This window comes from Letharia lupina, assembly GCF_014066315.1.
Source record: "Letharia lupina isolate WasteWater1 chromosome Unknown contig_11, whole genome shotgun sequence".
In the NCBI taxonomy this organism is placed as follows: Eukaryota; Fungi; Ascomycota; class Lecanoromycetes; order Lecanorales; family Parmeliaceae; genus Letharia; species Letharia lupina.
Genome location: NW_023502980.1, coordinates 491,307 through 504,916, shown reverse-complemented (window position 1 = coordinate 504,916; position 13,610 = coordinate 491,307). Strand labels below are relative to the sequence as shown.

Sequence of the window (13,610 nt, the reverse complement as noted above, 5' to 3'; positions counted from 1 at the left end):
AAGTTTATATCTTTTATACTTACTAGAACTCTCTATAAAGCCGAAGATGTTATTAAATATAATTAATAGTTTAAAAAATTACTTGCTATTTAGGCTTTTATTATTTCAAAAAATATATAATAGTTATTAGCTTAATTTGTAAAAGAATTTATTACTAATAATTACTCGAGATAAATTGCTAAGCGAGATATTAAGATTATTTATAAAGAGGCCGTAATTAAGCGAGTATATAAGATATTTTCTAGAATGGTTATCTAGAAGGAAGAATAGATATTAATAGATTAAATACGTAAATCTTTAATTATAATGAAAGAAATAGCTATAGAAAAGGCGGAGAAGGCTCTGAAGCGAGTTACTTAGGCTGAGGAAATTTAGTAAGAAAAGGCTGATAAGGCTATTAAGGCTTATATTTGAAAGCTGGATTATGGTCTATGGAAGTTAGTGTATATATATTGGGATGTATTTATTAGGATTTGAGTTATAGGATGAGATCTATGTAGAATTAGGAAGGAATAATGGATTTTCGCGTCTTTGAGACTAGTGCGTCTTTGAGTTGAGGACTACTATGAGCGAAGCGAATAGTCGGACTACGATTAAAGCGAAGGAGTTGACTGCTGTTTGACCAGCCGCCCAGGTAAATGTCGAGAGCTCCTCCGAAGAAAAAGTCGCTGTAAAGATATCGAAAGCGCTGCCGATTTGCTTACAGCCGTCCGTTGCAGTAAAAGAGACGACAACGGCATATATACTCGGCCATGTCCTACAAAAGAATATAGGTTAATCAGTCCTAGAATTAATATAGTGCAGTGAGGGACATAATTACGGTGACAGCCTGCGGGGCAGAGTATTGTTTGGGACATCACTTAATGTCTCGTGGCGGACTATTCAACTCATCTGATTCGAGCTCGTGGAGCAATATTGGCAATTATTCAATGGGACTCGAGATGAACCTGGGCTACAGCGACAATGCTACTTATGGACATGACACAGTAGCTCTCGGAGTTAGTGAAGCCACTGGATCTCCTAACCTAGACTCTCAAGTTGTTGCTACTTTCGGTAACGATGACTATTACGTCGGCTTGTTTGGCATGGGCCATCAATGAACAGGATCTAGTGAACACCAGCAAATCAAATGCAACCTTTCTGACAACGTTAAAGGCGCGAAACATGATTCCAAGTCTGTCATGGGGTTACACCGCCGGTGTAATCTACCGTGAATCTTATGTTCGCGTTCTTATCTGACCCGACACCTTTAGCCGCAAACTTGAATTCCCACTGTGTTGCCCTTACCATCATTTTCCTACTAATCTTGGGCCCCCAGAATCGACTGGAGTGGTCAGATCTCTGACACTTGGAAGCTACGACTCATCACGACTTGTTCTTAGTAATGTCTCCTTTTCTCTAGCCCCCAACGTCTCACGGGACCTTGTTGTTGGCCTGCAATCAATAACCGCCAAATATGCGAACGGCTCCGCAGTATCGCTTCAGTCAGAGCCAATCTGGACCTTCATTGATTCAACCATCCCTTACATTTATTTGCCGCTCGATGCGTGTAAATTATCTGAAAAAACGTTCGGTCTGATCTGGAATACGACACATCAGAAGTACTTCGTCGACGATATTCTGCATGAAAATCTTGTAGAAGAAAGCAGTAACATTACATTCACATTGGGGACTTCTGAGATTGGAGGATCAACCGTTGATATCTGTCTACCTTATTCGAGTTTCGATCTTGTGATGGACGACCCTTTAGTCCCCAGCAGTCTTAGCGGTATACGGTATTTCCCGCTCATGAGGGCTGCAAACCAATCTCAGTATACGCTTGGTAGAACATTCTTGCAGGAAGCGTAAGCTATCTACAACATCACGCTTCTCGAATTCTGGGGCTAATCACTATTAGCTATGTCATTACCAATTACGAGCAGTCCAATTTCTCTGTCTTCCAGAGCAAGTTCGAGGATGGGGCCAAGCCAGATATCGTAGCAATACCTCTAGCAAGCACAGCAGTCGTACCACTGAAATAGGCGTAAGCCTTGGAGTCATAGCTATCTTCTTGTTGAGCCTCGTCGCCGTCGTATTGGCTGTGAAGAAGAAGACGAAGAAGAAGAAGAAAAGGCGCAACCATCAATACGGAGAACGGGATCATGACACTATAGATCTTACAGACCTATAACAACAACCAGCCTGGGAAATTGCCATGAATGGCTTCATTGGTCCACCCCGGGAGCTTTCTGCCACTGAGAAATCTGAGCTTCTCGACGCGGCAACACCTTCAGGATCCGGGAAAGAAGTCTTGGAGCTGTCTGGGCCTTCCGAACCGGTTGCGCATGAGCTTGCAGAGACCTTTGCACCTGTGGCTTATGAGCTCATGAATCACGGCACTGCGGATGAAAGATCCACGATTCAGAATCACGGCGCGAGGAGTAAATACACGATCTTCGTATCCACCAATATGTCAAGCCAAAGCTGGACTAGTATCGGCACATCGACTGACATTCCATGCGTCGGAACAACCATCTGCTCTCAGAAGCCAAAGACGGTAAATTTGGACCGGTCATTACCTCCAACCCCAATTTCCGAAAGTCCTCAGATTCCACGCGTCATATCAGACTTTAGTGAGGTTGTAACGACAAGGAAAGGTTCCGAAGCGTTTGTTGAAAGGCCAGCTGCTGGGAAGTCTGTTTGCGGGATAATGGGCCGAGTCCCTTCTCATACTCGTCTTAACGCTTGGCAGCGTGAGCTTGCACATTCGAGTTACGCGTCGATGTATATGGAATTTGTCATCTCGCCGGGCCTGTCGGAAGCTGAGATCGTAAAGCCTCTCAATGTCTACAAGGAAATGGAAAGAAGCCGCCACAATTTCTTTCAGAGCTGAGATGAGCCCAGTGTTCATATGAGAATGGCCTAAACTTTAGCTTACTTGATTGCTGGGTGGGCGTTGTCTATTAGAGTGAAGTTCGTAGAACAAGGTCGCACGAGAATCCAATAATCCGTGTGGGTACTACTGCTGAATGAGGACCAGCCTGGTCTCCTCAAAGATCAGATGCCTGGTTTCGTTCTCACTCAAGTCGTCATCAAGTCCCGTTCCGGTACTGTTACCAAGTCATCCACCTCATCTTGTGGCCATTTGCTTGACACTGTCAGGTCAGCCCGAGCATGGCACGAAGGGAAGACATACTCTTCCCTGTTCGCGTTTTTATCCAGAATGCTCTTTGTGCTGCCGAATCCATGGAGGTCCGGTTTTTGGTTACCGTAGGTGGATTCGAAGACTCTTCTTGTTCTCCGGGAACAATTTCGTATGCCGGCTTAGAGCATCAACCTCGTCAGCATCGACGCAGAGGAGCTGGCTTGTTAAAATGTTACGATTGGCGCTTTGATTAAAGCTGCTAATGACCATGATACCCTGCATCCATTTTAGATGATCATTGCCTCAGTCCTCTGACGCTATTCCCAGTCCGGGCCTAAAGTAGGGTTTCCGCGGTTAGGTTCAACTTCGGTAGATTTGCGGTACATCTCTTTGGGCTTGGCAATGGCAGGGATCCACGAGTAGACGGCGCCAAGCGCGCTTACAATTTCGACCCTCCAAGATGGGGAAAACATATATCTGATAGTCGGATACGGCCAAATATAACTTCTGAGCGGCGCTGGGCCGCGACTACGAGGAGCTTCTACGGCATGTAACGACAGTCAAAGTCAAAACAAACCCTAAGAATCCCAATACCAGTGCTCTTCCTCCTCTTCTGACCCCAGGCAATGAACGGCCAATGATACCTCGTTCATCTTTTGAGATCCGCACCTATGCTAGATCAAACCTCAGGAGGACCATGAGAAGACCACAAGCGGCCACGTTCCTCGTTCTGTGCGTTTTTGTGGGCACCACGCTCTACCTCCTAGGCACATCCAGACCTTCAGCCCCTATCGACATTACGCCCCCAGAGCTTACAACAGCTCTGCCCCCTTCGACCGATGCCTCTCATCCCATACGGCAGCTCATAACAAGGTCTGAGAACGCTTTCAACGAGGTCATAAACAGGCAATCGGATACCCTAGAGAAGGCTGTCGCAGAGTACAGACGGAGATACCAAATACCTCCGCCTCCGAACTTCGATAAGTGGTACGAATTCGCAAAAGCTAGGAATGTGGCATTGATCGACGAATATGACACTATCTACAACTCTTTACTGCCATTCTGGGCTCTACAACCATCCGTCATTCGGGGAAGGGCACGTGAGGCACTCGGTTTCGACAATGCGCTGCTGGGTGTAATCATACGGGATGGAAAAGTCGTTAGCGCGGCAGGCGGGTCTGAATGGCAGCAGAAGTCAACCGTGGGTATGGTCAAAGACTTCGTCCAATATCTGCCTGACATGGATCTACCTTTCAACATCCACGATGAACCGCGAGTGGTTGTGCCACATGACGATTTGAGCAGGCTAGTAACCACGGCAAAAGACGTGGCAATGCCTGCTGCCTTCCAAAATAAAATGCCGAAGAACTCATGGTCAGCTCGAGCCGCGGATATGGATGATGGTACAAGGCCAAACGAGGTCAAGTTTACGAGATTTAATGTTTTTGCTCATCAACCCACCTGGACAAATTCTCGAATGTCATGCTCGCCTGAAAGCCCCGCGCGAACCTTGGACGAAAGTATACAAGACGACAGCAGTGCCTTCGCCTTTTCCCAGCTCGGCTTCATCTTTAACAAGACCGCATTCTCTGACATCTGCTTGTCACCTTCTTTAAAAGAGCGCTACGGTTTCTTCAACCGCCCGAACGCTTTCAACATCGTCCATGACCTCTTCCCAGTCTTTTCTCAGAGCAAGATCAGCAGCTTTCAAGATATCCTGTACCCATCGCCATGGTACTGGTCCAATAAAGTAGCCTACGACCAGAGCGACGATTATCCCTGGGACAGCAAGAAAGACAAGCTTTACTGGCGTGGCTCTACAACTGGTGGCTTTTCCAGGAACGGGGGTTGGAGACGTCAGCACCGTCAACTATTCGTCGAAAAGATCAATGCCTTAGATAATACCATGGTCCTGGAGAACCAGAGTCCCGAGCCAGGTTCTTTCGTCGAATGGAAGCTCAAAGAAAGACCTAGAACAGATTTCAAAGACCTCATGGATGTCCACTTCGCCCACGTCGGCCAATGCGACGCGGGAGATTGCGATGCCCAGAAAGAATTTTTCGAAATTGCTAAGCCAGATAAGCAGCACGATGCCTGGCGGTACAAATACCTCCTCGATATTGATGGAAATGCCTTCAGCGGCCGCTTTTACGCCTTTTTGAAGAGTATGAGTTTAGTATATAAGATGGCGGTGTTTCGAGAGTGGCATGAAGAGTGGCTATGGCCTTGGGTCCATTACATACCTTTGGGCTTGAAAGGGGATGAGTATGTGGAGAGCGTGAGATATTTCAACAGTGAGCCGGATGGGAAGATACAAGCGCCCAAATTGGCGATCCAGGGGAGGGAGTGGGCGGGGAAAGTGCTCAGGAATGAGGACTTTGAGGTCTGGTTGTTCAGGTTGTTGATAGAGTGGGTCTCCTGGATCTGCATCTGGAGAACTTGACTGACTTTTATTGCAGGTATGGCCGATTGGTGGATGATGACCGGCAGAACATAGGCTATGGCAATGTCTAATCTTATAATGCACATATATGAGTAATCTCTTTGCGCAATTTTGGATCATGCAAGGTTTCGGAAATCTCCGTGCAACATACCTTATGGGTTTTTCAAATGCCTGTATCCTCATAAATAGTGATACCCCCAGCGCAACTGCCAAAACCACTCCTAACCATTTCCCCCCCTCCACAGCGCCGCCAGTAGACCCAACCACCCTCGTACTCGCCGAAACACTACCAAACCCGCTCACAATCAGCCCTCCAATACCCACAGCTTCCGTACTCGTACCAACTCCCACATCCGTCCCGGCCGCAGCATACGAGGTCGGCGTCCCAGATACGGTAACAACACCGCCAGGTGACAGAGTCTGACCGTCCATGATGAAGTCCATAGACGCCTCGGCAGTGTAAGTGCTTCCATCAAATGCGACTGTGAGTACAGCTGCGGTGATGGTAGCGTAGGATACTGCTTCAGTGCTCGCGCCGATGACCACGGCTGTACCGGCTGCAGCGTGGGATACGGGGCGTGCCGGATACGGCGATGGTGCCATCTGGTGCGAGAGTCTGACCGGCGATGACGAAGTCTTTGGATGCGTCGGCGGTGTATGAACTTCCGTCGAATGATAGAACGGCAGCAGCAGCAGTAGCGGGTGTGATGGTTAGCACAGGGATGCTGAAAGAGTACTGCTACCTATCACAGACTCGCTGCTACCAGAGGGATACGGTATAGGCGCCGTGATGATGCCACTGGGTCTTAAGATCTGACTATCGATGGCGATATCCGGTGAAGCATCCGCAGCGGTCCGCCCCATTTGGACACAGGAGCCACGACTGTGGGAGGTGTGACGGTTGCAAAAGTTAGGATCTCGTCCTGCTACCGATTACCATCTCGCTTCCTCTCGCAGGACAGGTAATCCCCGTTCCGCGCGCTGAAAGACTGGCACCGGGCGTCATCATCTGATCGTCGATGACAAAAGTGGACGCGGGTCTGCTGTGAGGGTTGAGTCGGTGAATGTTACCACTGGTGCTATATTAAAAATACCAATCGCAGGGCCGTGGATTCTTGGGAAAGTGCTGGTGCCTATAATAGCAGCTGTAGCATTAGCAGTGAGACAGATAGATGTGCCGCAAGTCGTCGTCGCTGGACCCTTTGGTGCGCGGGTTTGTCCGGCGAGGATGAAGCGGGAGGAGGTGTCGCCTGTATAGGGCGCTCTTGCGAACGGGAAGATGCCTAATTGCGCAGACGGACCAGCAGCAGCTTGTCCCGACCGAACGGCTTAACAGTCAGATTTGCAGATCGAAGCCTGTGCACCACGATTTCTGTACTCAATGTCTGTTGTGAGTCTTGACCACTGCAATCACGCCTCAGTCCACACAGCGGGCATAGGGGCGGAGAATCTATGACCTGTATTCTATGCGCAGTCAAAACACCATGTCTTCCCCAGCGATCCACCCAAAAGCTACGGAAACCTTATTTGCTTGGGATGGCGAACCGCTCGACGAAGCTCGTTTTCATGTTCGCTCTTGCTTGTCGGCTGTAGTAGGTAAACAGCAGAATCCCAGTTCATGAGAAGGCAATACAAAAGAGAAGCACGATAGATTGGATGACGGCTCTGACGCCGATACCAATGTTCCAAGAGACTTAGTCAGAACTTCTGGGAAAGCGAAACTGAAAGAGACCTTCCTGGACAAACTCGCAGAGGTGCTGTCCCGAGAAAAGCCACAGCCAGGCGAGAAGGCCAAGGCCAAGCACATTGCTGCTGCTGCGATGGTTGAAAGAGACGATGAAGCAACCATATACGTTGCCAAGAATGGTGGGCTCGATGAGGTTGATAGCTCGATGTCGCACGTACTTCCGATCTGGGTGAGAACCATTATGGCTAATGGTCGCCATCGAGATATCACCGAGGACGCTACGCTCAAGAAATTAGTTGAGTACTATCAGAAGCGATTGGAGTTCTATCGGCAGAGACTCACACAAAGTCTCGAGCCATACATGACAACAACTGACACCGTATACCCCACAAAAAAAGGTTCCGCAGACTCTTTGAATTGCGTTCTTCTATCGGAGCTGTCAGAAAGGAGTGGCACGAGATCGTCTATGCCGCGTATGAGCTGCAGTATGACAAGAGTACGAAGTCAGAATTAGATGAAACCGCAAAAGATGCTTCCCGGAAGCTGTGGCAATGCATCACGCTTCCTGGCCATCTTCGTGTGTCCTATGAGACTATCATTGAAGGCGCTTGGCACTTTGCGATCTTCAAAAAGGTAAACATTGTAGCCAACGATGCGGGTGTCCTCGAGGAAGTGGCTCATCAATTGTCCCATTCCCTGCCACCAATAGCTTCGGTCTACTTCCAAAGGCTAAAAGGCGCGCCAGCGGATAGCGTGCGATATCAGATTGGCACAGCCTTGCTTCGTACATGCCGGAGTGCAGCTGCTGATGCAGCTCGAGCGTCCTCCCAGAAAAAACTTCAACGCGGCGGGGGTGTTTGACTATATTAGCTGTAGCAAAAAGACTTGCTATCTCTGCTGCAAACTCATCGAGGAGCATAGGATTTTCCGCACTCGGGGTACTCACGGGAAGGCTTACGATTAGCGGATCGTCCCGGCTTCGAATGACCTTCCCATAGCATCTGCCTTCCGGATCAATGTAGCCTTGGTCAATATAGAAAATAACATGATCACTCGCTCTAAAAGTCCCTTGGCAGCCGACAATTGCCTCCTGTTGCTGAGGATTTCATTGGCAATTCAGTACATTCGGACACATCTGTGTACAGGCATCGACTTAGACAATTCGGTATTAATACTGAGGGTCTCAACGTAGCAGAAAGTAACGAACGCGGAAAAGACTCACCTGCCACCAAGCTTGGCAAGCCTCGTACTTCCTTTCAAGCGGCTCGAATTCTCGCAGACAGCGCGAATCCAATAGAAATAGTACAGTTCATTACTCACGAGACTGAGAAAGAATACGCTTGCATGGATCAAAGTATGAATTCATGTTCCGAACTTTGTCAAGTCTTGGGATGAGGCTTATAATTTCGACCGCGCTATGTATAGGTTCAAGGCGATCTATCAAGCGTCCAAATCCCTGAATGGTGAGTTACCAAGTCCATTGGAACCTCAACGATGAGCTCCCCAAGAGTGGACCTCATTGAGATTCCCAGCCATTGCCGTATTTGGTACGATGACGTCTTCATTGAATGCGTTAGACCACAACGAGCATGCCTTTCATCTTTATGACGATAATACAGCAGGATTCATGGAAAGCCAACTGATAGCTTTGATATTTCGCAACCAGCGGAACGATGGAGTCATGGAAGGCCAACTAAAAGAGGACACAAAGTATCAAGACCAGTTCCAGAAAATGGCAAGAGATAGGGACCTTGTCTACAACGAATGTATGTTCGGAACCCTCTTGTGATATCACCTGCTGATTTGCGCTTCTATAGCACAGCCAAAATGAACGAGAAATGATCAAGCTCACGCCAGCAGGCACTCTCGACAAGATTCCAATGAGGGAGCGCGATGTGGATGCTATCGATCCCAACCATCCAAAGCTCATCCAGATTCGCCAACTTTTTTGAGAGAATACCAAGATTGAAGAGGACATGGAACGATGTTCATGAAGTCAACTGTGGTCAGTCTCAGCCATAAGGCGTACTTACCATTCTGGAGGAGCAGAACCGTGCCACGGATGGAAATTGACCAAATACCACCGAGCGAGCGCTAACAGCAGCATCAATCTATTGGGACATTTCTGACTACGGAACAGTGTTGGGAACAGTGGAAATTTCAGGGAGACGAAGGGCGAGGAGCTCCGGGGTGGCGGGTGTCTTTTCATCGGATGGTATTCGTGTTCGAACAAACGACAAGGAGTATGTAGAGCACGCTGACCAGAGGTGATATAAAAGCATAAGGACTCTTGCAACACTTGACGGCAAACCTGATGACAATATGAAGTGATAGATGACTTCATGCAGGTTTTCTTCTCTTGTGACCGACCGCTCTCCATGGTTCCTTGATTGGGATCTCAGACATCGGTTGCAGTTTCATAGGGCTGAGCACTTACACCCAAATTCGTCTTAGCTCGAAGCGGGCGTAATAAACGCTTAGGGCATAAGACAACCGCTACTAGCGCGAGCAGTTCGTTAGCAATACATGCTGACTGACATTTCATGTATCTCGCCTTCAGACATATTTCTCCTGTCCTTGTGCAAAATTATACGTACGATATTTTCTGTATAGCCTCAAAACCTTTCCGGCAATACTCGTAATGCCTTTGTAATTTAGGATTCCACTAGACGCACGCATAATTTCCAGTAACTTGCATTCGTTTTAGCAAAATGGGCTTCCCTTACCACTTCGTTACCTTGAACGATGAGCAAGATTTGCGTCGACGCCAATTGTTGGACGACTATGGCCAATTTGCGCAATTTTCCGTCTTGCTCCTACCGCTAATGTATCAACTATGTCTCGGAATGCGTCTTCTGATATCAAGAACATGGCCGTTCAAACCTCAGACGGTCAAAGAGCATCGAAGTCCAGTCGTGTCCAGGTTCCAACAGCCTGCTACAAGCTATTCAACGAACCTAATAGCACGAACCCGTTGGTTTCTTGATGAAGAGGTCCTTGAGGGATGGAACACCCGACAGGAATGGCTCATTGCTGGCCTTTGGGCAATGTGGCTGCTTGTGCTTGTGTTTAAGGATACCGGCGACGACTACCTCCACTTGACCAAACGATTCGGCATCGTAGCGGCTTCGCAACTGCCAGTACATTATTTGCTTGCCGCCAAATCTTGGAGTCCTATCCAATATCTGACTCGAATGTCCCATGAGGAACTCAACCCCTACCACCGGCTTTTTGGGAGAATACTCATCGCTTTCTTCTCAGTCCACGCAACAATGTACTTGAACTTCTACATCCAGATGAGCCTCCTGCTCAAGAGGATTCAGGATCGGGACGTGATACTGGGGTTATCAGCCATCACCACCTTTCTGCTCATTGGGACTACCGCTCTTGCCAGGATCCGCACATGGAATTACCGCGTCTTTTTCTATCTCCACGTTATCCTTTCTGCATCACTCCTACCAATACTATTCTTCCACGTCTCGCATCTTCGACTGTATATTGTCGAATCAGCGGCCATCTACCTACTTGTCATTTTGCAACGTAATGTGTCGCAGGCAACAGCTGATGCAACTATCGAGCTGATCCCCTCAGCTAATCTACTCGTCATCAGCATAGCGCTGACGAAACCTCTTTCTTCCAAGAAATACACCCCAGGCCAGCACATATACCTTGGTTTTCCATCGCTGCCCCAGAAACTCCGTATTAACCCTTTCTCAATCGCCAATAGGGATCCTCATAGCGACAACAAGATCAAGCTTGTGGCTCGTGCTCTCTCCGGAACAACGGCAATGCTCGTTGATTGTGCTGCCAACCAAAAGACCACCAGCCTTACCCTCGAAGGTCCCTATGGCGCCGCAAACTATTTTCCTGATCTTGCGACTTATGATCGGGTGCTCTTTGTTGCAGGTGGTGTGGGAGCAACATTCACGTTACCACTTTACCTTGACTTGCTGCAGCGAAAGGCTCGTGAGGAGCGCATACCAAGTCCTAAGCTTGTGTGGAGTGTCCGGCAAATCGCGGATGCTCAATGGGGTATCAAGCAGCTGCTTGAAGCTTGTGACATTCTACCTGAAAGCTTCGACGCATATGTCACTCAAGGTGATGTCGATGGACAGGAGCCGGAGCCCTCAGCTCGCAGACCACAGAGTAAATCAGAAGCGGAAGTCAGTGATTCCATCGAGCTGCAGGAGCGAGATCGGCTACTCAGTGACTCGACTTCGCCTGAGGATGCTACCTCCAGAGCTGCAAAGACGATGCGAGATGGTCGTCCCGATTTTCGTACCATAGTCGATGAAGTTTTCTCGTTCGGTAGCCGTGAAAGGGTGGCGGTTTTGGTTTGTGGGCCCCGTGGCATGGGTGCGAGTGTTAGAAGGGAAGTCACGAGATGGGTTTGGAAAGGAAGGGATGTTTTCTGGCATGGGGAGGAGTTTGGGTGGTGAGCTGGCATGATTGGTAGTGACAGGGTTCAGTGCAGCTCAACAAAGTGTTACCACAACCCTCAAGGCATGGCTTCCTTCCTATCACTCCGGTTCTTGCCTAAGGAAGGATACATTCTGCTATGATCTATCAGAGAGTAAGAGAGTTCATGGCAAAACCATGAATCATAAAAGTACGAATTCTGAAAAGTAAATTTCCCAGTATCAATCTTACTCACGTCCCTAATGTATGGGATTTGCGCTGCAAGCATTCGAGTGGTGATGCATGCAACGAAGTTTACGCTCGAATGAGTGCTCCGTGGAAGGAACCATTCTACTGGTACCAACCTAGCTGTCTTAGTTTATGACTGGAGAAGATCGGTTCAATGAATCTAAATGCCTCAGGACCAAAACTATGACTTGTAGCAGTGTGAATTTTCGACCTGATGCATCCTCGGGATGAGGATCGTACATGATAATCGCGGCAAGGCGGACCGCGAGAATACTGTCATCTCATGCACTTTCACGGAGACATGGCCTTCTATGCATTTCATCAATTCTGAGATCTGGACTATTGCTTCGATGTGCTTACGCGGAACTATCCTTCCGAGAACCTACAATGTGGTGGCTGCAAGGCGATATCTGTGTCCCAATGATATGCACACCCACCACAACTTCACTGACATTATGGACACCCGAAAGACCTGCACCCACCGGGGACACACCACTTCGACACTATCACCTCCTGCTCGATGTTGGGGAGCCAAGTTCAGGACATCGACCCTGTTGAGCGACTTTATGAGGGCGACTGAGGTACACGAGTGATAGTTCAATCTGGGACATTTTTGGGTCAGACTCTCGAACTCACACATTCAAATGCACCCCCTCAACCTGGGTTACCTATCCGTTAAACGCCGAGAGGCAACAAATTATTTTCTCCGCACCATTATTTCGATTACTACCCCACCACATTTATATGATTTAATAAATGTAGTCTAGATCTATTATATAGAGTCCAATGCATCATCTCTTTCATGAAATCGTCTTACGCAATCCCCTTTGCGATATAAAAAGACCTGACATACTTTATATCCCCCGCGTGTCTTGGGAGCATTATCCCTATTCCCACTAATCTCTCGCCCAAAACCTCGATTTTAAATGTCCTTACGACATATAAGGCACGTCCGAATGGCCTTTAAGTCTTGCCAATTATGGTTACCTCGTAGTGCCTTTGATAGTGCAGAGATAGGGGGGGGGGTTTGGCCTTGCTCGACAGATATCATCAGTCCTCCAGTAGTTATGAATAGTAGAAAAGTGAAAGATTCCCATATAGATTGTAATAGCGACGAAGATTTTAAGCTCTAACACCGTTATAGAGTACCAATAAGGATCGCGAGAACTTTGGGCAGAGGCATACAAATTGATATTATCTCGAAGCATTTCCCAGACAGTAGTAGTTCATATGAGGCCAAACACAGTACGTGGAGTAAGAAATAGGTTACTTGAAAGATGACTGACAGCTGCCCGATGCTCAATTATTATTGGTTGATACTCTGGAAGTGGTGGAATACGCTGGAGAAGATTGTCACGTTTTTCAAGAAATGCCTGTCTCTCACTGGTTTTCGTGGCTTTTTTTTGCTGCTTTAAGGCCTGATCTAATTCGTTCTTATCAGGAGTAGATAGGGTAGTAATTTGAGGCATATTGGACTATTGGTAGTGGAGTTATTTAATGATTAACATAAGGAAGCTATTGAATGTGAGGGAAGAATCTCGGTTAAATTTGTTGCCTCGGCGTCGGCGTTTATCGGATAGTGTCCGCGGTTTTGGCTCAGCAACTTTGACCTACATCGAATGAGTTTATTACGCACCACTTGAACGTTAGAGCCGTTCGATCCATTGCCTGCAGAATTGCCTTGAGGGACAGGAAGAACACCTCACACA

At 47.8% G+C, this 13,610-nt stretch overlaps 5 protein-coding genes across 5 annotated transcripts; all 5 read left to right on the top strand.

Moving 5' to 3' along the window:
• Positions 1 to 863: 863 nt before the first annotated feature.
• HO133_000715 (uncharacterized protein) lies at positions 864 to 2,021 on the top strand (the record flags this gene model as incomplete). The annotated part of the gene is made up of 3 exons (XM_037291652.1): positions 864 to 1,053; positions 1,319 to 1,844; positions 1,898 to 2,021. The coding sequence occupies 3 exons, from the start codon at positions 864 to 866 to the stop codon at positions 2,019 to 2,021; spliced, it is 840 nt and encodes a 279-aa protein (XP_037152014.1).
• A 173-nt stretch (positions 2,022 to 2,194) lies between these two features.
• Positions 2,195 to 5,638, top strand: HO133_000714 (uncharacterized protein; the record flags this gene model as incomplete). Its single annotated transcript, XM_037291651.1, has 4 exons — positions 2,195 to 2,809; positions 3,020 to 3,080; positions 3,637 to 5,533; positions 5,584 to 5,638. The coding sequence occupies 4 exons, from the start codon at positions 2,195 to 2,197 to the stop codon at positions 5,636 to 5,638; spliced, it is 2,628 nt and encodes an 875-aa protein (XP_037152013.1).
• Positions 5,639 to 7,051: 1,413 nt separating this feature from the next.
• On the top strand, positions 7,052 to 8,115 carry HO133_000713 (uncharacterized protein; the record flags this gene model as incomplete). The annotated part of the gene is made up of 3 exons (XM_037291650.1): positions 7,052 to 7,135; positions 7,211 to 7,575; positions 7,698 to 8,115. The coding sequence occupies 3 exons, from the start codon at positions 7,052 to 7,054 to the stop codon at positions 8,113 to 8,115; spliced, it is 867 nt and encodes a 288-aa protein (XP_037152012.1).
• A 691-nt stretch (positions 8,116 to 8,806) lies between these two features.
• Positions 8,807 to 9,096, top strand: HO133_000712 (uncharacterized protein; the record flags this gene model as incomplete). Its single annotated transcript, XM_037291649.1, has 2 exons — positions 8,807 to 9,020; positions 9,077 to 9,096. 2 exons carry the CDS (start codon positions 8,807 to 8,809, stop codon positions 9,094 to 9,096), a joined length of 234 nt encoding a protein of 77 aa, XP_037152011.1.
• An 869-nt stretch (positions 9,097 to 9,965) lies between these two features.
• On the top strand, positions 9,966 to 11,693 carry HO133_000711 (uncharacterized protein; the record flags this gene model as incomplete). The annotated part of the gene is made up of 1 exon (XM_037291648.1): positions 9,966 to 11,693. One exon carries the CDS (start codon positions 9,966 to 9,968, stop codon positions 11,691 to 11,693), a length of 1,728 nt encoding a protein of 575 aa, XP_037152010.1.
• Between the last annotated feature and the right edge of the window lie 1,917 nt (positions 11,694 to 13,610).